At 44.1% G+C, this 26764-nt stretch overlaps 1 protein-coding gene across 1 annotated transcript in view; it reads left to right on the forward strand.

Annotated features, from left to right (window-relative positions):
- Positions 1-26764, forward strand: part of LOC136010456 (unconventional myosin-X-like) — a 98530-nt gene that overhangs the window by 37526 nt on the left and 34240 nt on the right. The window contains exons 10-22 of the mRNA XM_065671670.1: positions 329-458; positions 1318-1436; positions 5158-5304; positions 6022-6122; positions 8325-8391; positions 8850-8942; positions 12518-12586; positions 13485-13567; positions 15159-15267; positions 15962-16042; positions 17022-17146; positions 17921-18035; positions 23930-24036. Coding sequence (XP_065527742.1) covers positions 329-458; positions 1318-1436; positions 5158-5304; positions 6022-6122; positions 8325-8391; positions 8850-8942; positions 12518-12586; positions 13485-13567; positions 15159-15267; positions 15962-16042; positions 17022-17146; positions 17921-18035; positions 23930-24036 — 1346 coding nt within the window. The remainder of the gene's footprint in view (positions 1-328; positions 459-1317; positions 1437-5157; positions 5305-6021; positions 6123-8324; positions 8392-8849; positions 8943-12517; positions 12587-13484; positions 13568-15158; positions 15268-15961; positions 16043-17021; positions 17147-17920; positions 18036-23929; positions 24037-26764) is intronic.

Raw genomic sequence — 26764 nt, forward strand, 5'->3', positions numbered from 1 at the left:
GCCAGTGTTCTGGAAGAGATTTCCTCACACAGTCATGAGCACGTTCTTCCTGTGACAGGCAACAGCAGCAGCAAAGTCCAACTTGCGGGCAGGGCAAATGCCCACCTGCTTTAGATGGGGATAGCGTAAATGATGGAGAGAATAGGAGACACTAGAGATCATTGATAGATGTGCAGCTGAGAGAGGGTCTGTGCCATCACATTTCACTTTTATTCATGATTAATATAATTCTGAGTTTTACATCTTACACGGGTTGGATATTGGTGTGGTGGTTGCATTGTACTCTGGCTATACGTACAGCCAACATTAGCAGTATGGTTTTGCTTAGACTGCCATGAAGGTGGTGGACTTCAGCACTGAAGAAATCAGAGACATCTTCAAACTTCTTTCTGGGACACTTCATTTGGGAAATGTCGAATTCATGACAGCTGGTGGGGCCCAGATCACAACGAAAGCAGGTGAGTGGGACCCTAGCAACTAGGTAGACCATGCAAAGCCCCTTAAGCCCCCCAGTAAAGCTCATTCCATTGACCTTTCTCCCTCGGCTATGCTGGTCTGCAGTGCCTTTGCCAGCAGGTTCTCTGCAGTTTAACTCTGCAAAAGCATTGCCGCAGGATGCATGGCTGTAGAGCACTGATATGATTCAGTTGGGCTGTGGCCATGTAGTCTGTTTGTTGTCCTGGATACTCTCAGGCTGACTTCAGTCTCATGGTTTCTTTTTTGCATTGAAAGAGCTGACAGAAATAAGAACAGAAAGGAGTCTGAGATAAAAGTAGTCTGTTAAGAGACCTTCCTACATCTTTCTTTGAGTATCTGCTAGCGTGCACTGTGTTACAATTATGCAATCTGAGCTGGTCTGGTAAAGTGAATCCCTAAACAGACAGAAGCAATAAATATATATTACAAATGCTTGAAGTCTTAAGTTAATTGCCTATCTTCTTGACATCCACGCTTAGTAATCCCACGCTCAAGCTGCACTACTGTGCCCTTAGGAAAACATGTCTTCTCATTCAATAAATATTTTCCTGGTGCTGATCTTTACACAGTGCTTTGCTCTTCTGGTTGTCAGCAGAAAGGCTGACTTATATGAGTGTCTGACTGTGGGCAGTAACAGATGCTGACCCTACCTTATACTGGAGCTTAGAGCTGTGGCTATGCTAGGGAGAATTAAGTAAAGGGGAGTGTGTTTTGTGCTGGGGTTTACTGACTTGCCTTGTAGAAGTTCCTGGGATTTCCTTGCTGAGCTGCAGAATATAGATCCCCCATGAATGACAGGGATCCATGCAGAAGAAAAAAGTGTCCCCTCCTTTGTTACAGTGCTGAACATTGCCAGTGACCTCCTGGGCTTAGATGCCTTTCAGCTTTCCGAAGTACTGACACAGAGGTCCATGATTCTGCGTGGGGAAGAGATCAGCTCCCCTCTCACTGTGGAGCAGGTAAGTGCTCAGTGTATGCTATTTCTTCTGTCACTTCTGCATTTCCAGACCCTCTCTGTCCCTCCTGTATCATCCACTGAATTTTAAGGTTTCCTCTTACACCCCCTAGGTGCTCAGCTGTGTCCTCAAGTATTTTGCCCTTGCTGGTAGTTTAGGTCCTAATGTTGACTCTGCTTTTTAGGCTTTACAGGGGAGTTCACTTGCAAATCACAATGCACAATACTGGTTTTAAGTCACCTTCATTCACCCAGAATTAGTCACACTTCTGTCATGCAGAAGGTAGATCAGATGTTTTGTGGTAATTGCATGTGTGCCATTTATTGGAGAAAAAACCTTGCACTCAGTTACCATGAAAAATCAGGCAGATGGTAGGTTGTTACTTCTCAGTAGCTTCTTTGTGTAGCTGCAAAAGGGGACCAAATAAACTGATATGTAGTTCTTATCTTCTGAACGTGTATTGTGTGCTGGAGCCAGTCCTGCTTATGTATTACATTTCTCTGTGGTTCATTACAGTGTTGTGCTGACTAATTTTAACTTGTAGTGTTGCTGATCACTTGAGGGCACTCTTGGTGTTTGAAGTCCATGCACAGATAACTGTTGAAAATCTTGTCATTAATAAAATGCAAGACACTGGGCGACAAGGAACAATATTACTAGGATGGAAGAAGCATCATGTTATAGCAAAATGAACAACTGTAATGGAAATCTTGTGCTGGCATGGACTGCAGAGGGTTATCAATCCAACCCTTACAGTGGCAGAGAAACCAGAGTTACTAGGCTCTCCCTCATGGATATCTGTCTAACTTTCCTTCCGATTTCCCATGGAAGGAATTTCACAGCTTCTTTAAGTATCCTGCTGTAGCTGCAGTGGAGTCTGGAGCTGAAAAGATTTTCCTTATATTTAAATTACCTTTAACATCCCAGCTGTCCACCTTATAAGCTTCTGCTTCTGTGAAGCTTTTCATGTGATGTTCTCTTTTCTAAGCTAAACAATCCAGTTCCTTCGATGTTTCCTTGTAAGTAATTTTCTAAATCTCTTCTTCTCTATCTGTTTTCCCACACCTTTCAAGAAGTGGAGTGACCCTAACTGGACACAGCATTCAAGCTGAAGTCTCAGCAGTGCTCATTACAGCAGAGTAGTCATAGAATCATAAAATAGTTAGGGTTCTTTTCTTGCTGTGAACACACCCACTAATATATCACAAACTAAGCTTTGCCTTTAAGAAACTGTATCTTTTTTTCCATAGTCTGTCACCTTTCTTTGCAATGTAATTGTGTGAAAATAATGTATCAGTATACAGTCTGTGGTAGATACCCTCAGTATCCAGTACCAGCTTCTCTTCTCAGCTATCTGTCCTAAATAAGCTACAACTTTCTGTATCAGTGCACAAGGATGGATAACAAATAATGCCAGAGACACCTTATGCAGTCCAGAGCAACAGTGCATAGTTGTAGGATTTACAAAACTCTCCCAGAACAGAGCTTTCCCTTAAACTATAGCTGTTCCTGACATCTGTGCATGTTGGACTCTACACTTACTGCTTTGCAGCCCAGTGCAGTACTAAGACTGCAAGAAAATCATTATAATGCAAGTGAATGCTGGTACTTATCTGTCTTCAGTGGGTGAGCCTGTTGCACCGAACACTGGGCCTGTACAGACTGTTCCTGCTTAAGCCCTTGTGTATGGTGCCCACCTATTCCCGCTTGCTGTTGGAATGCATTGATAAAGCTGCCAGGGATTTCTCATTATGTAATGGGCTTGTTACCCATCTGAGCTTTGACATTTCAGTGGGCTGAATGAATGAAGTGGTCTGAAAGCGGGCAAAGCTGGGAGGATGAAAGGAGCCTTTGAGAATCTCATTTGAGCTATGTTGTGGGGAAAGCGGTTTTGCTTACAGATGGATGGGGAGCTCCTGTTCCTGAAAAATTAGTCCAACTTGCTGTGTAGCCAGAGGCAGTAGAGAGGCATGGCCTTGAGGGTACCCAGTCCCAACTAATAAGACAGACCATCTGGTAGAGAGAAGAAATACCCAGAAAAGGCATGTGTGCCCACGTTTTAAAATGTTCTCTTCTGTGGAGAAGAGAGGTTGCTGTGTGTTCTCAGCCTTGGTCTGCTGGAGGGAAGGTACAACCCAGGAATAGAAAGGAGCAGAAAATAGGTGAAATAGCAGAAAATGGGTGAAAAGGAGGATCTTGCAGGCTGTGCCTCAGGAGCTTGCTGAGAGGATTCAGAGGCAGTTGGCCTGTGCCATTAACAAAGCAGAAGGGAAGAGGTCCCATTGCTCAAGCTTGTAAAACTGAAGAGGATGAGGGTGCATTTAGAAGGCCTGTCATTGCTGGTCAGGCCTACTGAAGGAATTAACTTGGTGTCACAGGTGAGACAGAGTGAACAACCTAGATACTGCAGTTTATGTCTGAAATGACCAGATTACGGCTTTTACACTACTTGACTATTTCCCATACTGCACACTTACCCCTCAGCATTACATTTATTAGATGTCAACTTCTTTTCCCAGCTGGGCGATTGCTGTTTGTCCAGGAGGGCTGGGCAGAAAGTTGTGTTGATTCGTGTTGTGTAGCTCCTTGCAGTTACCAGTCTCAGGAACTACCAGCCAAGGTCCTTGGGCACACCTGCACATTTGTCTCCACATGTCTCTGACCTCCAGGATCCTTCTCCACTTCCAGCTTCTTTCTTCCAGTCAAGGTCTTTGCCATCTGATTTCCTTGCCCCGTTTTCTGCTCTCTGGGATCATGTCTTATATTTGGGAACCCTTATTTTTGGCTTCTCCTTCTTTCCAGTACCCTAAACCCTGGTTTCCCAGTCTAAATAGTGTATGTACAGAAGGAAAACGTGCAGTCAGCTCTTAGTTTGCAGTTCTGTCTCAGTTCTGTCTCATGTCTCTATTAATTGGGGAATTTGGGTGTGTCCCTTTTGTTTAGTCCAAATGTGACCAAAATTTAGAACCAGCCCATTCCTGTTACAGCTATCAAGTAGTGGGCTTTTGCTTGATGTTTCAGTAGTTCTGTTTCAGACATTGATCCCCACACTTGCATACACCCAACTATCTACTGCCTGTTAGCTATCACAATTCAAGGTTTTTTTCCACCTGTGACTCTTGGTTACGATCACTGCATGAGATGTTGTCAGCTCCAGAAAGGTCCCTCAGCCCATGCTCTTCTGGGGCATGTGTCCTGGCTGTTGGCCAGTCTACTTGGTTTGCAGTAAGAATGCTGTTTGCAGGAAAGTTTTGGAGAGGGGATTTTTGAGGGTAGCTTGGTGCCAGAATACTCTATTAAATCCTGCCCTACCAGTTTTTTAAAAAGTGAGCAGACACACATTTGACAGCTCTAATAGGAGTACTGACCTGAGATACCTTGCTGTCACTGCAAGTGTTTGCTCAGGTGATGCAACTGACTGCTACAGGCTTAGTCATGAGGTATTTTGCCACCTTCCCCGCCCTAGCACTTGTTCCAAAAGATGTCAGGGAATTTGCTTCTTTCTTCAGCCTCTCAAGTTCAGTTACCCGAAGGTCTGAAGTTACATGCTACATCTGTGTGTGGCTGGGCTATTTGCAGACGGTTGACTGTACATATAAACACTGCACCATATACAACCAATACAGATATCTGAAGAGGAGAGGAGGAACCTGAAATCCCGTAGAGATTCATGGTGCCCCTTATGCCTTCACTTCTCCCTGTGACTCATTTTTTCTATTTACAGGCAGCTGACTCCAGGGACTCCCTCTCTATGGCACTCTATTCCCAGTGTTTTTCATGGCTCATTAGCAAGATTAATACGAAGATCAAAGGCAAGGAAAACTTTAAGTCTGTGGGCATCCTGGATATTTTCGGCTTCGAGAACTTTCAGGTCAGGATTTTGTCTTTGCAGGGTGGGTTGGTCTGGGAGATGTCAGCCCATACAGGAAGGAATTTTGGTTGGTTTGTATCCTGTTTAGGTTAGGATAGAGCATTCTAGGATGTCTCCAATGCCACTTACTCCTGCAAGCAGCGAGATATATTTAGCTGCGCATATCTGCCACCTATATTTATGTAGACTGATGTTCAAGGTCTGGTTTGTGACACAGGCCCTTAGAAGATGTACTGTCATAGATAATACTGAATTTTTGACTTGTGTACAAATTAAATGTCCAACTTCTACATGCACATTATTTGTTTACATCTGGTTTGCTTTGTGTTGAGAATCTTTGTGTAATGCTTCTGAGTGTAGCCGATGAGGGATGCATATTGAACAGCCGTATAGTGACTGCTCTGATATTTCACAGAAGAGCAAGCCTAGTGACCTAAGAGTAATGGTATTATATTTCTTTCTTCCTAAGAAGAAATGTGATTGTCTTTAGCATCCTTTACTACCATTTAGACCTACTGAATGAACCTTGCATGAGCTACAAAAGCTGTTTTCCTAGGGCACCTCCCCATACTGTCCTCCTCAGGTCCATTGGACACCCTTCGCCTCTGTCCTTTCTGGCTTTATTCTAGCCACACCCGGCATCTTCCCCATTGCTGTCATGGATTCTTTTAGAGGCCAGCTTAAATTAAGCTTTATTATCTTTGTTTCTTCTTACAGGTGAATCGTTTTGAGCAGTTTAACATTAACTATGCAAATGAGAAACTCCAGGAATATTTCAACAAACACATCTTCTCCTTGGAGCAGCTGGAGTACAACAGGTGACAGAAGGCTTGGGGGCACTATTTCTTTAATGGGTGGTTGAATGGAGGACGTCATTCCTCCTTTGTGCTGCCTGGTCCCTACCACTAAGGCAGGAAAGGCAGCTGAGCCTTAGTGCAACCCTGACTGTGAATGTATCTGTGCTTTTCCAGCGTAAGTAGGTTACTTGTCTCCAAGCAAAAGCTTTCTCTCTTGTAGAATTTAGAAAGTCCAGTTTCCCTTCTATCTTTCAGCCGAATGGGAACATCGTGGGCTTTAACCCGTTAGAACACATGGTCACAGGCCTTGTTTCTGATTTCAGTAATGATTTACCTAAGGTAGTGGTGTTATGCAGCTGTGATCTTGGTGTGCAAAAAATAAAGTCCCTAAAGATAGACCGTTAGACATCTGACAAGTCTTTCTGTCCTAGAGATTCCTATGGTATGAAAAGGGTTCTTTTCCTCAGCAAAGATATTTAATTCAGGCTGTTTCCCGAGCTTAAAGAGCATGGGGGCTTCTGCACAGCTGTTTCACTTCTGTGGGCTTCATATTGGATTGTGTTTTGTGTAGTACCTGGGATGTTCTAGATTATTTCTGCTTCTAGAGAAGGCCGCTAGACAAATACTTCTGTTCTTGCTCTGAAACAGTAGCCTTTATGTTTGTGAATGAAGCAACTGAATAGGGTCAGTGAGGGCAAATGAGAGCAGCCTTGTAAAAGGAGACAGTTGAATAGGCAATTCATGAAATTCTAAAGATTACAAAACTGCAGGGCTATTTATGCACTCACTTCTCAGGCCAATTCCACCACTGCAGGAAGCTTATGTTAAGAATGGTATCATAGTGACAAAAGATTTTTTCCCAGTGATTACATAGGAGTGTAACTTCTGTGGCTGAACTTTGGAAAGAACAAGAGAATTTTATTATTGACTCTTCATCAAGTTATTCTAGGATGAGGTGTTTAAAGACCATCTTTTAGAGTATCAGCTCCGCTTCCTCAGGTTTAGTAAATGTTCCATGAATTTCACCATTGATTAGACAAGGGGTCTGTGGCAGTAGAGACATCTTGATTCATTTGTGATTTTGATTTGCTTCAGAAAACTCTGCTCCCTTCAATTCTGGAAGGTCGTCTTGCTCTGAGGAGGAATCCAAGAGGTCTTTTTGTAAAAATGTATGGCTCCTCTGACACCCATTGTTGCAAAAATCTGAAACACTGTGAACTGATATTTTTTTTGTCATTAAGTGGTTAAGATATTTTGTTCCTTGTGAGGGATAGATAGTCCTTTCCATTCTTTTGAAAGTATTCCAGTTTGTTGCTTCCAGCTGTTGCCCACAGGTTTCTGAATGTTTTGAACCTGAAAGTACAAAGCTGAGGCTGAAAGGTTTGTAGACAACAGCTTTGCTATCTTCAAAATGTTAGCTTTCACCTGAAAGGTGTCTGTATCAGAATATCAGTAGGTATCTTCACACATAGCCTGTAGTCTTCCTTGGATTCCTGAGCAAGAGTTACTCCCAGGCTTCTCTGAATTCTGAAACCAGAAATGGCCTGTATTATGGGAGTGTAAGAAGGTGGTAAGAGAGGGGAATACACATTTCAGCACAGATTTACAGAATTACATGCATAGTTTTCAAAGTATGCTTATCGCATTGCTTGCCTACATGAACTCTCATTCTGAAAGATGCAGAGTCACCCTGCAGGTCCCCTGCATGCTAGGCCAAAGCTTATATGTCTCATCCTCTTCAAAACTCTCCTGAAAACTTGCTTCTGTCTCTTCTTCTGCTTGGACTCATGAATATTCAGTCTTCTGGTGGATGTGCTTCAGGCCTGTTTTCCAGATGGGTGGGTAAGCAGTTGACTCTTGAAGCTGTGTAAGAAATAGTCTATCATCACCACCACTTAGTCTGATGCTCATCACTCCTGATTAAACAACCTAGAACAACTACAGTTTCTTACTGCTTGGTATGGAATTTGCTGAATGACTACAAGATAAGCATCAGTCTAAAATGCTGGGATGGATAAGAAAGGCTGTCTCCTACTTCCATCTCTTTGTGGCAGCCAGTGTATTTTGTGTGTGCTATTGTTTTTCATACATGGCAAAGCCTAATTCCTGCAAATTGTCTTGAGTCCTAGGACAGCTGCCTTGCTCAGCTGCTTCTGTTCTCTGCACCTCAGCACATTGCATCTTGCATTTCACATCTTTGTTCTGTTTGTTCTTGACTGTCAGGGAAGGGATAAACTGGGAAGCCATTGACTGGATGGATAATGCAGAGTGCCTGGACCTTATCGAGAAGGTGAGCTGTTATCTGTGACAGTTTCCAGGGATCACAGTGGGGACTGCTGATTTTCTTGAAACTTTCCCTAGGGTTTCCTACTTTTAAAAACAGGTAGTTGCTTAGACCCAATTCCCATCGTGACCTGGCAGAAGTATAAGCTGTTCTAGCCATAGTCCCGGCTCAAGAAAAGAGATCTCTGCTCATTGTTGAGAGTAAGCTTAGGGAGGGTGTCGTAGTTTGAGACAGGGAGCAGAGTTTAAGTAAAACCTTAATGTGAATTTTTAATAAATAATCTCCACTTATCTTCCGTGTGATGAATGCATTGACTGGCCAGAATTCTGCTTTCAGCCCAAGCTTTGCTGGGTATAACTCAGGGGTTATTGCTCAATGTGCTGTCCAGATCTCCAGTTCTTGGCTTGACGCTGTGTAGTTGAGCTTCTGATGACTGTAAAAGCCCCTCTCTTGTTTGGCTGTAGAAACTGGGTCTACTGGCTTTGGTGAATGAAGAGAGTCGATTCCCCAAAGGCACAGACAACACCCTTCTGGAAAAACTTCACAGCCAGCATATGGTAAGTAAGAAAATAAACTGGCAGGCAAATGATTAGTATGTTAGCCCCATCAGCATTTCAAAACCTAAAGTGAACGTTTTGTTGATATAAAATATGTGCTTTGTGCAAGAAATTTAAAACGCCTTAGGCCTGAAACCTGAAAATGGTTGCTTGTACATATAGAGGGAGGGATTGTACGTTCCACAGGCTGTGGGCAGAGATTTGAATCTGTAGCATGGGATGGAGGTCAGAGTCTGTGGTCTGCAACGGGACATGAGGCAGCACCCCAGGCACAGGATGCTGCTGCACAGTGTGCATGCGTTTCTCCTGCCAGCTGACTCACAGGAGTCTGCTCCAGAGCACGTCAGATCTTTGTCTCCTGGGGCTGGGGACAGCTTTTGCCTCATGACTTTTAATGAAAGCTCTTTTATTGTTCCTAATTAATTAAATTCTTTCCTCCTTTTTCTTGCATTTTGGACACAGGAGTAGAAGGGCTTTTTCATGCAGGTCAGAAAGTTATCCTGGGGACACAGAAACAACAGCGAGATCACTGTAGCAATCTCTTACCCTGTCTTTGGTACAGCCGACACGGATCTTCTTAATAGAAAATAGATGGAAAAAAAGGCAAATTAAACCCTGTAGCAGAGACATATGGAATAATTTACTACTGTAGTAAGAACATTGTCAGCTAATGTTTCCTAATCCTCTAATTCAGGCTTCATTCAAGCCTGAAAATATGAAAGTCTGTATCCTTTATCTGAACTTCTGTTTGTTTTTTTTAATTTCTATGGATGCAGATATTCTTGGTTTTTGTATTTGTATCTAACTCTGCTAGTAATACTCATGACTGCAAATTGCATACAATTGCAATAATTTCTGGTTGGCTGCTTACACATAGCTTTGTGGAAGTATTTCCTTTCTTTAGGCTTAAATCAATGCCTTCAGTTTAGTCCGCTGCAGCTTTCCCTTGTATTATGTAGGTATATGAGAGTGTCTGATTTACCTTCTTATTTTTCATCGTTGCTGGTATTTTGTTAACTTTTAATATAGTACATATGAATATTTTTATTATATCACTTCTTCTGAATTTTATTTCTGAACTGTGCCAGCCTCCTCAGTTTGTCTCCAAATGGAGAAATTTCAAAGCTCCTTTTTTTTTCTGAATTTGTCTCTGAATTTGTCTGCATCTTTTCTCTATTCTTTTCTGAGATAAATAATCAGACCAGAATGCAGTTCCCTTGATAAGAAGGTACCTGTGGTTTATTGTACAGCAGCATGAGACTATCAGTATTATTTTGCATTCCTCACAACATTTTGGTTGCTATTTTTGGTGATTTCTGTGCATCAAGTAGCCTTTTCATTAAGCTGTTCATAATGTCACCTCTGTCTGCTTTGAGGGGATAGCAGTTAACATGGAACCAACCCTATGAGAGATGGAAGAGGCTGAGGAGTTGAAGTGCAAGGTGGAATGATGAAGTAGATAGTGCTGTAGGGTTTGCAATTTTTTAAGGTGACAGTGTCTTTTGTACCTGTTAAAAGTCTCTAGTGCTAACTAGAAGAGCACTGGAAGGCATCCAGTGAGTGTTGCTGGAAAGCCTGAAGGACATTATACAAAAACAAGTCCTCTTTGTGTTTTCTGTGGATTCCAGTAGGCTTAAGGAGGAAAAGCACAGAGCTGGGATTTCAGAGAATATGACCTCCGATACAGTTGGGGCAAGGAGTAATAGCAGAGATGGGAGAAGAAACCAGAAGTGTTGTAGGCATGGATGAAATATAAAGGTTTGGTAAAGAGCGAGAGGAGGGTGCCCATCAACATGAGAGAGCAACAGTCATGTTTGGAGTGGAAAAAGATGACTGGATGGGGGAAGAGAAGAGCAAAGAAATTAGGTTAACATGAAAAGGAAAAAGGCAATGAAAAGGTTTTCAATAGCAATAACAAATTATCAGGGTCAGAAGCCATCCACCTGATATTGCTAAAAGAACTTGAAGATGAGAGCTGAATTACTAAAGGTGTTATGTAACATTATACTTACCTTTTTTAGTACTTGTATCTGAGAAGGTGGGAAATTATTTCAATTTTTAGGAAGTATTCTAGGAAATTACAGGCTTGTAATCCATATTTCCCTACTCAGTAAATTCACAGAATGTAAATGGTCAGTTATCTCAATGGAGCGATGCCTATAAAACTCCATCTCATATGAGCACTGAAGTGGAAGTTTTCTCATGATTTACAGGGTAAGGCTGCTGAACTGAGAGTTGCTTTATGAAACTGATTGGGTTGTAAAATGATGATGAAAAGCAGTGTAGATAAATGTAAAATTGTGTGCCTGAAGGAAAACAGTCCCAGTTTCACTTTTGAAATGATGGGCCTGAGCTGGTTGCTGCTGTTCAGGAGCAGCAATCTCCCAGACAAAGGCTGTGATGGATAGTTCCATGGAAACATCAGCATGGTGCTGATGTAGTAATAAAAAGCCCAGATCAAGTATTAGAAATTCCTAGGAAAGAAACAGATCAGAAGCAGAAAACATTGTTATAGCTCTGTATAATCCATGGATTGCTTGTGCTTTGAACAGTGTACACCACTGGCCTCCTCCACTCAAGAAGGGGCTATATCATATCTGGTCAGCAACAGGTCTGTTGCTTCAGTGTTAAAAAATAGCTATGTTACAAAACAACTATGTTGAAGGAACCCTGCAGTGTGGAGAAAAATGACTTAGGGAGGATATGATGGGTTTAAAAGTCACACATGGCTCATGGAAGACAAATGGCACTAATTGGAGCCAGGCTGTATTTCCCTGTGTGGTTGGTTGAGAGCTTCCTCCAAAAGGACACTCTGGATGCAAGAAGTCTGCATGGAATGGGCAAATATTTCAAAGAGAAATCTACTTGGAGTTTCTGGCTAGGGAGACTACATGAATATAATTGGAGTTTGAGAGAGTATTAGGCTGAGAGCATCATTTATTTGCCTTCTTGTTACTCTGCTATACATAAGCACTGCTGGAGGCAGAATCCTCTGCTGGATGGACCATTGGTCTCAAGCAGCATGCTGGTTCTTACATAGCTAATGTTTTTATAGAACAAAGAAAGGAGGGGGGAAATGAGAGAGTATAACAGCTAGTAAGAGAAAGGAAAAATAAATATTGAAAAAAGGGGAAGAGAAGTTCAAAGACAGATGAAATATGTAGGAAGACAGGAGATTGGTATCATATTTTCCTTGACAAAGTAGAGATGTGTAGGAGCTTTGCAAAGCTGCCATCTTCCCTGCACCCTGATCCTGTGTCCTGCACCACATGGTTTGTCTCCTCAGGTTTCAGACATGCAAGAATTAACATTTCATCCATGGCATGCCTGCCCAACCTTGATTCTGCAAGCCCTTGCTCACAGGAGGAATGCCTTGAAGGGCTGGATTTTTCCATCTTATTGGAATACTGTATTTGTAATGTAGCTGCAGATAGCAGCAGCAGATGTGGTTGGGCTCTGCAAGAGCTAAGGTCCTTCCCCATTCCAGCGTTTTCATAGTCATGGCAGAATTCCTGACTGAGCCTATTTATTCTTACACTGGCGTTATAAGAAGGCTTCTTTTTCTTTCATTTCAGAGCAACCACTACTACATAAAGCCTCGGGTAACAGACCATCAGTTTGGAATAAGACACTATGCTGGTGAGGTAGGTGTTCATGGTGTGAGATGTTTGGTGTATACTGGGTGTGTGGTCCTGCAGCTTAAATTCCAAAACTCAGGAATATCTCCCAGGGCTGTTTGTGTTTCTGCACAATTGGTGCCCTGTACCAGATCACAGGGAGTATGATGGGCTTAAATTAGCATGGCATTCTTCAGTATTTATATTCTCCAGCTTGGACATTTGTTTAAGTTTCTCAGCTAATTTTTGATTTGGGAGATAAAATCCTCCTTACTTCTGTTACTTATGTTGTCTTTTCTTACACATTCACAAATAAAACCCAAAGTAAAAGTCACAAGGATAATTTGACTTTTGTGGAGGAGGAGAAAAGGCTAAATACCTATTGCAAAAAGGAAGAGGTCTCCAAGCCTTCAATGTTAATGCTGCTCTTTGTTGAGAGATGGAGCGGATGGAGGTGTGTCAAGGGAGGGCACCTGCACACTAAGGAAGGGCTAACCTCCTAGAATTGTATCTGCTGAGCACTACTGGTTGGGAGGTCAGGGGACTGGATGGCATAGTTAGTATTTCCTGAAGTGAATGGAGTTCCTCACACCTTGCCAAGGATTTCCCCACTCATGTGCCAAAGGCAAATCTCTGCAGCTGTTTCACTTGGCTTCTGGTTTTGAGGTTTGGTTTTGTTTTTGGGGTGGTTTTTTTTTTTTTTTTGGTGTTTTGATTTATTATTTTTTTCATAATTGATGGCTAAAAGCCACTTTCTTGCCAGTAACTGAGGAACTCTGGAGCTCTTTGACCCCAAAAATTTGGATCTTGGCAAATGCCTGCAGCATTTCTTTGTAGCTCTGCTGGAGGTCTTGTACACTGAATTGTTAATGTAGAAGTGCTTAATGATTTGTACAGTGTTCTAGTAGCTCTGTCTGCATTGCAGGTGCTATATGATGTGAGAGGCTTTCTGGAGAAGAATAGAGACACCTTTCGAGATGACATTTTAAACATGCTGAAAGACAGCAGGTATGTCCTCATTATGCTTGCGAGGAGGCCACATCTGGCCTCATTTGGTCCTTATTTGGGCTGGACTAAGCCATATTCATGTAATAACTAGCCCAAGGAAAGCAGTTGCTTTTTGTCTGAGCATCAGACATCATTCTTAAGTTTGTGCTTCAGTGTTGTGGCAAAAGAAAGGAAATCTGGAGAAGTCAGATGAGGCACAGATTTAATCAGTACTCTTGTCCCAGTTTTGAAAAGACCTATAAAAGCATGTTGGAAATCCCTCCAGGCAGTGCTGGTTTTCTCCCTCTTCTCTCTTCTCACTTCTCTCTTCTCCCTTCTCCTCTCTTCTCTCCTCTCTCCTCTCCTCTCTTCTCTCTTCCCTCTTCTTCCTCTTATCTCCCTGTCCCAACAATGGCAAATTTGCCCCTGAATGAGTCAAGACTCTGCCATGCTGTCAAATGCCAGCCTCTGTACAGAGGCTGCTTCTTTTCCAGCCTGCTTGTTAGTGGAGAGCTTCTGTCCTTATCCTGAGCCAAACTGAGCCTTTGCTGTGGGACCAGGCATGGTCCTTACTATTATACGCCACAGATGCAACCTGACCCTAAAGAAATGAGCTGACTTTGACCTTCAGCAAGTCTGGAAGACAGAGGTGGTGCCTTGTAGAAGGACAGAGGCATTTAATAACTTGGAGGACCCTAGAAGTTTTTGAGTAGCAACTCTACCACATGCCTCTTACCTCAGTCAGTGTATCGACTGCGCCGGGCTCCAGCCTGATGAGACTGTTTCAAAACTGCATCTTCTCTGAAGCCTGCTGCAGAGCTTGCATTGTGAGCACTCTTGAAACAACCTGAGGAGCTGAGAGTATGAACTGCTCATAGCTGCCTTACTTGGACAGTGGCATCTGGGGAACATTTTACATAGGGCTTGAAGCCAGAATTGTGGTTGTCATTGTCCAGCATAATAGAAGGACTCAAGATTTTTCAACAAGCCAGAAAGGGAAATTCTGCTAGAAGCGGTCATAACAATAAACAGGCACAATCGGTGCTGGAGAATTTTGTGCAGCTTCACAACAACCAGCACCACTGTCTAAGGAGTGGCAAAACGGTGGAAGATTCCCCAGAGCTGACCTGCACTGAGGGTAGCTCTAGAAGTCCTCTAGCCACAGAAGGTCTGTGATTGCAATTGTATGAACATGTCATGTGTGCTAGCCATGAAAGCTAGGTCAGGAGGGGTGTGACAGCACAGTCTAGCTCAAGTATCTTCAACATAGTTTCACCTGGGGGCGTGTAGCTCGAGGGAGATGTCCTCCTCAGTGCAGAATGGAGATCTTCATTTGTGTAGTACCCTACTTGACAGCCTGAGATGGAGTTTCTGGTTTGGCAGCTGAGTGTGGCATACAGGGCAGCCGGCAGGATCTGGGCAGCCACATGGAAAGTATTAATTTCCTCACTGAAGTGCACAGCTGAACTGCATCCTGCAGCCACTCTGTGTCACAAGAAGAATAAAAATGAGGTGGTTCACACTGGGACAGGGCAGTAGCTGAGAGTGAAAGCTATCTTCTCACAGGCAGTGGGTGTCTTGCATCTCCTTTAATTCTTTTCTTCTCCCTTAGGCTGGACTTCATCTATGACCTTTTTGAAAGAGTCTGCAGCCGGTGCAGTGAAGAGACACTGAAGATGGGCACCCAGAGGCGCAGACCGACTGTCAGTTCCCAGTTCAGGGTAGGATGTTTTCCAAGAGAGCAGCAGGCTTCTGGGGAGGAGCAGATGGGTAAAGCAATGCCTGCAGCCAAGAGGAGTCATTCATCCTTGTTTTGTGTCCAGCACTGGAAATGTGAAGGAATGTTGTAGTTCTAAAAAACAACAGTGCTACTGCCCCAAGGATTTCTCTCTGATGTGAAATGTGAGATGCAAAGACTGACCAGGGTGGAAGAGGAAAATAATCGTTTCCTGAGTATATGAAGTTCTTGAGGTTCTTTGAGCTTCCATGTTGGTTTGGTGTTTCAGCTAAGTGTATGTGTCCTTTTAGGCCACATCTTTTACTGACGTAGTGGCAATTCCAATAAAACCTTACTGGGGAGACCTTGCAGGTATGAATCTCAGCCCCTAGATTGTCTGCAAACCTTCTGTTAGTTTCACAGTTTTCGTTTCCTATATTTAAACTTTGAGAGACTTGTAAAAATAACTCACATCAGCTATACAGCTCTGAGAACAATGATGTCCATGTTAGAACAGCGTTAGAGTAAACTAACTCTGTGGGTGTGGTTTGGACAGGAACCGATCTGCATTACTGATGTTTTGGTAGGCAAAGAACATTAGGAATGGGAGGGATACGTGAAGATCCTATCGCATCAAATGTAGCACCTTTCCCTCCTATTGTGACAGATCCTTTGGGTTTTGTCTTTCTGCTTTTTAGGATTCTCTCCATTCCCTGATGGCCACACTTAGTACTTCCAACCCGTTCTTCATCCGCTGCATCAAACCAAATACAGAAAAGGCAAGTCTGTCTTCCAGCAAAACATATGCATGCACACCAACCTTCATGAGCACTCACTTGCACAAATGGCTGAAAGGTGCCTCTGTCAGGGTCTATGCTGAGGATAGGAGCAGTTCCCCCTCAGCTTCCTTTTTTCGTTCTGGTTGGTTTATAGTTGAGGAAAAATACACCCTCCTTCTGGTAATCAGGTTAAAAGACTATGCTGTGTATGGTATGCTACAGCCATTCCTACCTTTTTCTGTGCTTGTGTAGAGTCCATAGCTGTGGTAGAAGCAGCAGTTGCTCCTGTTTGTGGTGCCTGTAGACAATTTGTTCTGGAATGCAGGACCTGTGCAGGAGGAAGTGTCTTCTGCAGATCCCTGGCTCTGAGGCAGTGGAGGTGGACACCTCATAAGCAACTTACAGTGCTTAGAGACTGGCTCTGGCTTGTACTGTGGACTGTGATGGGAGGATATGCTGCTAACTAGATTGGGTGGGGAGCTCTGAACCGGTAATTTTTCTTTGTGTGCTTTGAAACTGTGTGAGATATGGCAGAAGAAAGCCTGCTGGAGGGTTTATGCCAGAAAAGAGTTCTCCGGTTTGTCTCTAGTTTGGCTGGAGAGAGACTGTAAATAGAACTGAGTCAGAGTTCTACATTTTGTATGTGCTAATGCATTTTATCATTGCTTTACTGCCATGGTCCAAATATGACAGCAGGCTGCACACTGGGTTTTTTCCAGGATCTGGCCAGCTCCCTTTTGTCCCTTTTTCTCCACCATGCAGAGTTGTGAGGTTGCTTTCCCCTTGACCCAGACTTCCCCCTTTTCACCTGGCATGCTCAAATATGCAGGGCTGACTTTCTACAGCAAAATGGATGTACAGCCCGTGACTATCTGTGTTCAGAGGAACAGTTAATGTTCAAGTCAGCAAGGAAATAACACCAAGATCAACACTTTCTGTCTCCCTTCTTGCTTGTTTTTTAATTTGGATCATTACGTAGGCACCGAACCTCTTCAATCCAGATGTGGTGCTAAATCAGCTCCGGTACTCAGGGATGCTGGAGACAGTGAAAGTTCGAAGAGCAGGTTTCCCAATACGGCGCCTTTTCCAGGATTTTCTCAGCAGGTAATTGCTATCATTGTACCACATGCAGTAACAGCCCCACTGTATATGATTCTGTATGTTTATTCCCTCTATAAGTGCTACTACTGATATGAATAATTCGTGGGATGTTTTTCTAACCATGGCCTTATTGCCCGTATCATGAACTGATTTGGAAGCCATTTCAGGGACTTGCCTTCAGGGTAAGAGTCAGAATGGAAAAGTAGCCAGGCGTTCCATTTTTTTAATTTATTTTTTGTAGCTTTGCCACAGATTTGCTTGTGTGGTGCTGTGAAACCCAGCTGGTCATAATATGTGAAAAGAAAATAGGCTGAAGCAAATTCTAATGGACAGTACAGCTGATGATTAAAATTGGAAAAAATGATTATTTCTTTTAATTGGCTGCATCAAAAGGATTTCTTGAAGTCTAAGGCTAGAAGAGACCATTGAACATTGCTTCCTTTGTCTCTTGCAGCATTAAATGCCACCCCTATACTGAACAGAATAATTTGTGTCTGATGAAAGCACATGTTTCAGAAAGACAGTTGTTCTTTACTGAAAAATGCAGTTTGGTTTGTACTTTATTACTGGGATTGCAACAATAATTCCCAGTGTGGAAGGAACAGATAAAGGCTGGGGGATGGAAATTTCCAAATTGTAAGGCCAACATGAAGAAGGGAGGTCCCAGAGGAAGAACGACTAATGGCAGGAGGATAATTAAAGTTAAAAGATTAGGGAGGGAGGGGGGGGACGCATTACTGTCATACATAATCTCATGAGATTTTGTTTGGTTCTAAGGTACAAGATGCTTGTGAAGGGCCCAAGTCTTTCAGACAACAGCAGAGCTGTATGTGGAGGCTTTCTTCAGATCTATGACAGCAGCAAGAAAGAATGGCAGTTGGGTAAAACCAAGGTACTTCATGAGTGTGGTGTGGGGTATGGCTTTGTTGCAGAGGCAAGGGTATGCGATTGCATCTGGTGAGATTCAAGCCAGTAGAAAGGGCAAAGCAGTGATGACCCTTTAAATATACTGGACTATGCAGCTAACCTGTCAGATCTCACCTATTTCTCAGATTATGTACCTAGAGATGTAAAAGGCTTTTTAATTTTGTCTAAACTTCTTCTCATTGACCAAACCAGATTGACTTTGTTGTGTCTGATCTAATTTCAGGATCCAAACAGGACAAGCATGAGTCTCATTTTATACAGTTGCCTTGTGTGCCAGATATTTTGCTTTGCTTGACTAACCCAAATTCTTGCAGGAGGCAGTGAGCCGCTGCTGGGTATATATTAAACTGTGAATAGGCAGCTAGATCACCAGATATGTGGCAGCTTTCTGCTGTGGAAGCTCAGCTGATGGTTTGTGCAGTTAGCCCAGATGCTAGCATAACTTTTCTAGGAAAAGGTATCCAAATGCTTCTCACCAGTTGCAGAATTCAGATTTTATTTCTGTTCTGGTGAATGTTTAACAATTCTCTCCTGCCTGGTACAGTCTGGATTTGGGGTGTAGGTTGGGTTTCTTTGTTTAGAGTATTTGTTTTGGTTTTGGGTTTTTTTTCTCCAGATGTCCAGGTGCTAATGTACCACTATCTCATTTCATAGAGAGGGAGCTGGGTGTTTCACTCTGAACTTTTTCAAGCTTTGAGGCAGCTTCACATAGCAATAGATGCAAGTGTTGTGCAGTATATTGCTATAGAAAACTGGGAGAAGGAAACTCTCTATCACAACTTTCCACATACTCCAGTAAATTTGTCAAAGAATATGCCAAGATGGATGGTGTCCAGTTACAGACAGCATTTCTAAGTAGAGGGTATACAGTCCATATCCAGAGCATGTGGTGGTCCATGAAAGCAACTTTTCTTGCATTTTTTGCCCTTAAGCCTTCAAAAAAAAAGTAGGTCAGAGTATTTCCAGGGTCACAATGGAACTGAAGCGATTCGAGTGAATAGTCACATTTAATTTGCCAGATCAGATAATGGTATTTGTTACTTTGAGCAATCATTTCTTAATGAGTGGGTAGACTACAATGTTTCTTAAAAAGCGAACTCTTTCTCTCCCCTTCTTAGAGGAGTGGTAGTAGCCATTTGGTACCAGCCAGTTGGTAGTCTGGGCTATGAACTCTGTGTGACAACCAAGGAAACCACTGGCCTTTGCTATGAGAAGGAGATGTATTAGCCTGAAGTTTCTATGACCTTCCTTCTCATTCTTCTACTTACATTCACAAATGAAAGTTTTTATCATGTAGCTGTATTTCCACTCCATGATTAAAGTGTTCCTCATCTTTGATTTGGGAATCTGGTGTCTCCTCATTGGTCCCTGCAAACCAGGAACCGTTTCAGTCATTCTTGTCCCTAGATAGCCCACACTGCTTGGGTGACTGCCAGTCTGACAGCGTTTTAGTGTGAAGGACTGTGTGGAGTGTGTGTGTATTGCAGATCTGCTTGTGCTGGGGAAGCTTTAGAAAGTGGTGGTTAGAGCCGGTAAACATGGAATTTGAACCTTCTTCCTAGCATGACAAGAGATGGAAGATTGCTGGCCTGCAGCAAGGGCAGCAGGGAAATACATGTGAGGACCAAACTCATGTGCACATATTCACCTCTTAAAGTATAAAAGGTTATATGTAACTGGAGTTCATGGACTGCAACAGACTGACGACAAGCAGGAAATCCAGGCTGCTTTGAGCCCCCTGGAAGCAATAGGATCCTTTTTCTCTTCCATCCCTGTTGTGCATCCTGAAGGACTGAGTCCATCTGTCTGTTTTCACTCACTCCTTGACCTGCACAAACAAATTCTTTTGGAAAAACAATGTAGATGGTAAATTGTGGCAAACAAAAGGTGTTTATGTTTTGCCAAAACACCTGATGTACTCTAATGTAATTTTTGGGAACAATTGTGTCCTATAAACTAAATCTTGGCTGAACAGCTGCATGCAGCAGGTTGGTAAACAGCAGTCTCTCTGCTAGGGCACTGGTTGATGCAAGTGTGAATGCTGTGGAAAGAAACAAAATATTAAGAGTTGACAGTCTTTGTATCTCTGTTTCTTTATGACTGAGAAAGAAAACTGAAAGGAGTTGGGAAGCAGTTGAGCCATCTTGTTTCGTTATAGAAGTTATTTTATATTCAGCACAATTTGCATTAGAGATGTGTTTCTTAGTAGAGGAGATCATTTCTATTTATTGTAAAGAATATATCACTCCAAGGCTTTGCTGGCCTGTTCCAGCCTTGCTGCCATACTGAATGGCTGACCAGCCCCTGGCTGCTCTAGGGTGCTGTCACCATTGCGCTGACATTTAATTCTTCAGAGGAGTTGCTTGACATTCTTTCTGATGCTCAGATGGTGGCAAAGCCATTTCATTGCTCCCTTGGAGACCCCTCAAGCAGCTCTGCTTTGTGCCAGTGCCTCCAGAAAGCTTGACCCTAGGAAAGCAGATGCCAAGGTGAGGCCATGCAGAATAGTGGTGCTTCCTGGTAGCCCCTTCCCTGCTGCCTGCACCCAGCTGTTGTGTCTTGGGTTTGGTTTACAGAGTGCCTTGTCTGCATTCATGTTTTAACAGGTGTTAATTAACACAGGCCTGGAATACTTTAGTTGATAAGAGCCCTAACTTTCCCTAACTTTTCCAGAGGATTTCAGGTAAGGGTGAAGTTACCAGCTAAGGGACACAGAGTGTAGGTCACTGTCCTAGAAGAAAAGTCCCCTGTCTGTCCTTGCTGCCACTTGCTGCTACAGGTGCAGCTCTGGGTACCCAGATAGCAGTTCTCAGAACTAACCTTGGTTTATGGACTCACAAGTAGCTACAGAAAATGGGGATGTAACCTAGGAAGAAGTACAAGGGGTGGGTGAAGAGCAAGGCTTATAGAAGGGGGAATACTTCCTGCAAAATGAATGGATGGATAATTATATCCTTAGCAATTGTTTGGAGGAGGAAGGAAAAGACTCCGTGAAATAGTGCAAGGGATTGTGAATCTTGGGAAAGGAAATGGAGAAGGAAGGGCAAGATGATCTTTTGTGTTTTTCTTTAAGAATAGAGCAGCTGCTGTGTTGGCAATTGTCAAATTAATGTTTATAAGAGATATTAATGTATATAAGGCAGGTTTTATCCTGTGGCATGACAGACATGAGGGCTTGGATGCAAACAAGCAGTGTGATGATGGAAGAGCTTGTGCTAAGGTGCCCTTGTCTTCAGTGGGGATGGAGCAGCAGCTTCTGTGCCCCTTTCCTTGGGGCACCTGGACCTCTTGCCATACTTGGCATACCCACAACACAGGTTTCCTATGGCTGTTTAACACAGTAATCCTTGCTGTTTGAAAGCTTTAATTTCCACAGTTCAAACTGCTGCTTTGCACAGCCTTTTTGAAGGAGGAGATTTCTGTAGACTATTTGGCATCCAGGTCACAGTGACCCACTTCCTGCTTTTCCCAGTGTTGTCCCCAAGAATCACATGAGCCCACTTATAAACACATGGGTGCACACGCAGTTCCATTTGTGCCTACACGTATCTACACGTAACCTTAAACATGTTCACTGTTGCACTGATAGTGCTTGCAGGCATTGAGGTTGTGAGGAACACTGGTGCTGCACTATGGTTTAAAACTTGGCCAGTGTCTAATATAAGCAGATATGATAAAAGTAACCTTGTTTGTTTTGTTCAGTCATTCCTTCCTCAGATGAAAGTGATCTCATGTTTTCAGAGAGTATGATTTATGACAAAGAAACGGCCACCTTACAAGTTATTTCTATAAGGCATCAGAAATATTTCTGGATTTGAATACATTTTACTCTTCCTTGTCACCTATGGGAGTCTGAAAAAAAATCCTCAAAATGCCAGTTGCTTATAACTAGGTATGATTTTATTATTTGAGATTAACCCCTCACTCTCAAGCATAGAAAAGCCTATAGGGTTAAGGGTGGGTCTTACTGAACTTCACATGCCCTGAAGTTAGGGTTGTTTTTCCCCCTCCTTACTGGCACAGCAAATTCTGTGCTTGCTAGGGAAATACTGATGGACTGAGTATTTTTGCAATTCGATGAAGATAATGGACTGAGACAGTGTTTTGCTGGCTGCATTCTTGAAATGGGTGACTGCTGCTTGGTTCTGGAATGTAATGGAAAGAGCAATCTCTGCCTCAAAGAAGTCTTTAAAAGATTGTTGAGTTGACAGAGGGAGTGGATGTACAACTTGCAGGGAAGGATGCCAGCTTCATGGTTGGCAGTACCTTGATAATGAACCTTCTTTTAAGGCTACCCATGGTTACTTAGTCGTTACAAAACAGCTCATTTCTTAAGTCCATCTTAATGGAAATGGCTTCACAGGAAAAATTTGAGTCCAGGAAAGTCACTGGCTGCGGGTAGTAACTCGGGGAGAGGCTTCAGAACATGGTGATCATTGCAGGGGGAGAAAAGAGCCTAAATAAGTGATGAGGCCAAAAGCAGTGATGGAAGGGAAGGCATACAGAGATGTAAGGGGAGGTAAGTGGAGAAGGGGAGAGTTTGTGTAGAGCACTGGACTAAACTGTTCAAATCTCTGGACATCCCTCTGGCCTCTCAGCATAGCCACATGGATCTAATAAATTTGTAAGGCATTTTTTACTGATTAATGTAGTTCTGCAGGTTGATGAGTGTCAGGTCACAGCCCGTGTTCATGGCAGTGCTTTAACAAGTAGGGCACTTTCCTAGTAGCAGTCCGTTCTGCTGCTGGTGCTGGCAGTGATAGAGCCAATGTCAGGCAGCAGGTCACACGAGCGTGGCCACATGGCAGTTGCTGCTCTGACTACAGCTTGTATGGACACAGCTAACTCTTAGCCAACTTATTCTAGGCTGGGTACTGCTAGCAGTGTACCCACAGTACCATGGAGCTCCATGCATGCTGCAGTCCATCTCAAGAAGCAAAGCATTTATTTGAGCAATTTGTGCTGAAACCTGTGCTAACATAATGCAAGCCAGCTAATTTAAAGTAGCTCAGATATGTCAGCACAATTCCTGTAAACATGCCCTTATCTTGCTTGTATCTCACTCCTTTTGTCTCTAAGATAGCACCGTCATCCCTCAAATAAGTGTTTGGCACTGAGCAGAGGATTGAAATACTGGTGATGAAAGATGGTTGAGAATTAAAATACTGGACACCGAAGTGCAACTAGTAATAGTTCAGTTTCCCCTAATGCATGTTCCACTGCTGAGCCTCTTCAGCAAAGAAGCATCTCCACCTCTTGAGTTTCTGGAGGCTGGGGAAGGATTTTAGCTCCAGAGGACTGAGGGTGCACTCAGCTTTGCACCCCAGTGGGGCTTTTAGCTTTCCAGCTGTCTTCCATTATCAGGATTGCTGTTAAGATTTCTTCCTGGAGTCTAGAAATCTGAATTTTCCTCCCTTTCCTTGAAATGCGGAGGAGTCTCTTTGCAAAATATTTAATCACCCAAGTAGGTATCAGTGCCAGCTGCAGGGAGGTGCTGGACTGTGCAGGGAAAGCTCTCAGCTGGGAAAGAGTTAATCCGAGGCGCAAGCACAGGCTCTCCTCCTCCCTCCTCTTTCCCTCCTTCCTCCGCTCCCTCCCTCTCTCTTTTAAGTCTTGACCACAGCGTGAGGGCGGCGGGGGTTGGGTGCGGAGTTTGGTTCGTGTCGCTGCAGAACTTTTCCCGGTGCCCGCGTCCGGGCTGCCCGGGCCAGGCGCCGAGGCGGGCGCTGGAGCGGCGGCGGCCGCCGGGACACGGGGCGCGCTGAGCGCCGGCCACCCGGGGATGAATCTCCCGGCTCTCCCGGGGACTGACTTCTTTCCTCTCTTTGTGTTTACTGAAACTCCTCCCCGTGGCGTCAGGTTTTCCTGAAGGAAGCTCTTGAGCAGAAGCTGGAGAAGGATCGGGAAGAGGAGTTGAGGAAAGCAGCTATAGTCATCCGGGCCCACGTCTTGGGCTACATGGCAAGGTCAGTGCTGGGGGCTGCCCCACCATCCCTGTGCTTGCGTGCCTGGGTTGCCCCGACCCCCTGCTTTGCTCTCTAGTCCCTTCGCATCTCTCCCTTCTTCCCCTCCAGTATTGCAAGGGAGAGTTGCAGTATCTGCCCTCCCTGCCAGCATCAGTTCTGCTGAACCCTTTCTGCACCTTTTGACACCTCTTCAATTCCGTGCACGCTTGCACCCTCCCTCAGCAGGCTTCTGCAGGGACCTCTGCACCTACTGCTTGCCTCCGATGACACCTTTTCCTTGCCTTCAGGGCTCTCCTGGCTGAGCCCCACCTATACTTTGGGTCCCCTCCTTTTCCTTACGCCTGTCAACTCTTGGTTTCTGCTCCCACTGCAAATCGCTTCTTCCTCAACTCGCAGTTCTGCCTTTGCTCACCCTCTTCCCTCACCCTGCCTGTTTGCCTCGTGATCTCCCTCTCCTTTTAATTAACTCTTCAGAATTGGTTTTTGGCCAGCTTTGCACCAGTAATCTCCTCTTGCCGCTCCCTTTTGCACCTGACTGGAGGAGGGTTGGGAGAACCAACTGCAGACAAACTGCCCCTCCTCTGCCCCTCACAGTCAGTGTAACAGCTGACTCCTTAATGACTGTGGCATGCACACTTAATCCCAGTAAGATGCACTTTCCTGGCTGGTCTCTGCTCCAGACACCTGTCAGTCAGGGATGTGAGGAGGTGAAAGCCCTGGCCAGCAGAACGCTTGCAGCAGGCACTCTTCTTACAGCTCCAGTTACACCAGGTAGCTCATTTTGCGTTGTGAAATGTGTGCAAGGTTGTACCCTGCCTTGCTAATGTGGAATATCAGCAAAATACACATTTGGTCTCGGGGGCTTTTATTCATTGGTTTATTTCCTCTAGGAAGACAAATGAGCTAGCTCCATTGTTTGTACATGAGCTTGCAAGTTCTTTGTGTCAGGGCCTCTGCTCTATTTTACTTTGTGTCTAGCATTTGGAGAGAGGGATAGGGATTAGCACAGGAAAATTGATTTTTCTGGGAAACATCACTGCAGGCAAACTGAATTACTGCTTTTCTCAGTTCCTGGGAAGGTAGCTGCTGCCTTGCAGGGCTGTGATGGAGACAGTGTTGCAGCAGTGTTCCTTTTGGCTAGAAATCTTGAGGTCGTCCAGTCTGCACATCCCACATGTTGCTTTTCTGAGTCCCGTCTTTAAGAGCAAGCTGTACTTCTGCAGCCAGAGTGGGAATCCTTACAACCAGTTGGAGGTAACTGGACTTTGCAGGGGAGGAGAGCAAGGAGTGAGGAAACGGCTAGGGAGGGACACAGGAAAATTTACCTGTGAAGAGTTTCCAGTTGCACTTCACCTGTATTGGGGAAGGTCCAGCAAGGGGGAGTTCATCTGGGTGAGTGCTGAATGGTCTGTGCAGAGTTGGACAGAGGTCAGGAGTACCAGGATGTGCTGCCTAGAGCTTGACACCATTTCTGTTAGTTTTGCAAGGATAAGTGTATTTAAATCCATTCGGTCTCATGCAAAGTAGGTTGGTGAAGAAGGGTACATATGCCACAGGAAAGATTTTACTGGTTTCTTCTTCTTTGTGAACTTGTTCTGTGAGCCTGGAAGACCAGTCCTAAGGATGAGAACGTTTTCTTTGTCGCATTCCCTACAGCCTAGTATCTCTGACTAATCACTAAAATGCGAGACAACAAAATCAAGCCCATTCAAGTGATCCCATTTTTTATAGCTAATCTGTGGAACTCTAAGCTGCAGGATCCATGTACAAATTTGGCTGTGTCCCTGGATTCTGCAGGACTTTATTGCTCAGGGGAAGAAGACAGTAAGAAATTACTCCATAGCCCTGTGTTGGCTAGTCCTTGGAGGCATAACTGCTAAGTACAGCTCATCAACAGAGTAATTAACTAAATTCCAACATGTGGCATAGGAGCCTTGCAGCCACCCTGCTTTCTTTTGTGATACATGGTCAGGACGTCTCCGAACTCCTCAGCATGGATTGCAGGTTTTATTTCCTAGGCCAGTGCAAGAGGGTGAGTGGAAAGCTGAACAAGGGGAATGAAATTCATGGCCTGTGTGCAGCAGTTCCAGCCGAAGGGCGTCCGCAAGCTTGGCTGCAGTCATGAGGAATGAGGGGGCACTTCAGCCTGGCAGATTAGCAGGCAGAGCTGGCCTGTAGCTGGGCAGGGCTTGGCACATGTTGCACTTGAGCGAGTTCCTGGCAGATGCATTTTGTAAAAGTCAGAGTACCCTTTTTGATGCGCTTACATCTGCCTTGGCAGAGGGTGCGTCTGCAGCTGTTCACACCCCATGTGCAGGGCACAGGGAGAGCAGAGGGAGCAGCGGTGAGAGGACTGCAGCTCCAGAGCAATTAATCTAAAACCTCCCACTTCTTATCACCTCTTCCTTTTCCTTTTCTTTTCTTTGTGTTTCCTCCCTTTGACTTAATACTTACAGAAAAGAGCATGACCTCTGCACACTACTGCTATTAGCATCCCTCTCCTGGCTTTCTTGACTAGGCTGACATATCTGATGTGCAGGTTGGTGGCAAACTGTCAGCATGGGTCCGTGTTGCCATTTGAAAAGGGTTTGATTGCCAGGAAAGGGATTTTGAGGTGTGTCTTTTCCTCAGGGGCTGCAGAAGGTCTGTGGGAAGGATATGTGAGAGCAGTGCGCTTTCTAGGACTGCAAGACCTCACAGGAGTACTGTAGCCTGCTTGCTAAGATCC

This window comes from Lathamus discolor, chromosome 3 (genome assembly GCF_037157495.1).
Source record: "Lathamus discolor isolate bLatDis1 chromosome 3, bLatDis1.hap1, whole genome shotgun sequence".
Lineage (NCBI taxonomy): Eukaryota > Metazoa > Chordata > Aves > Psittaciformes > Psittacidae > Lathamus > Lathamus discolor.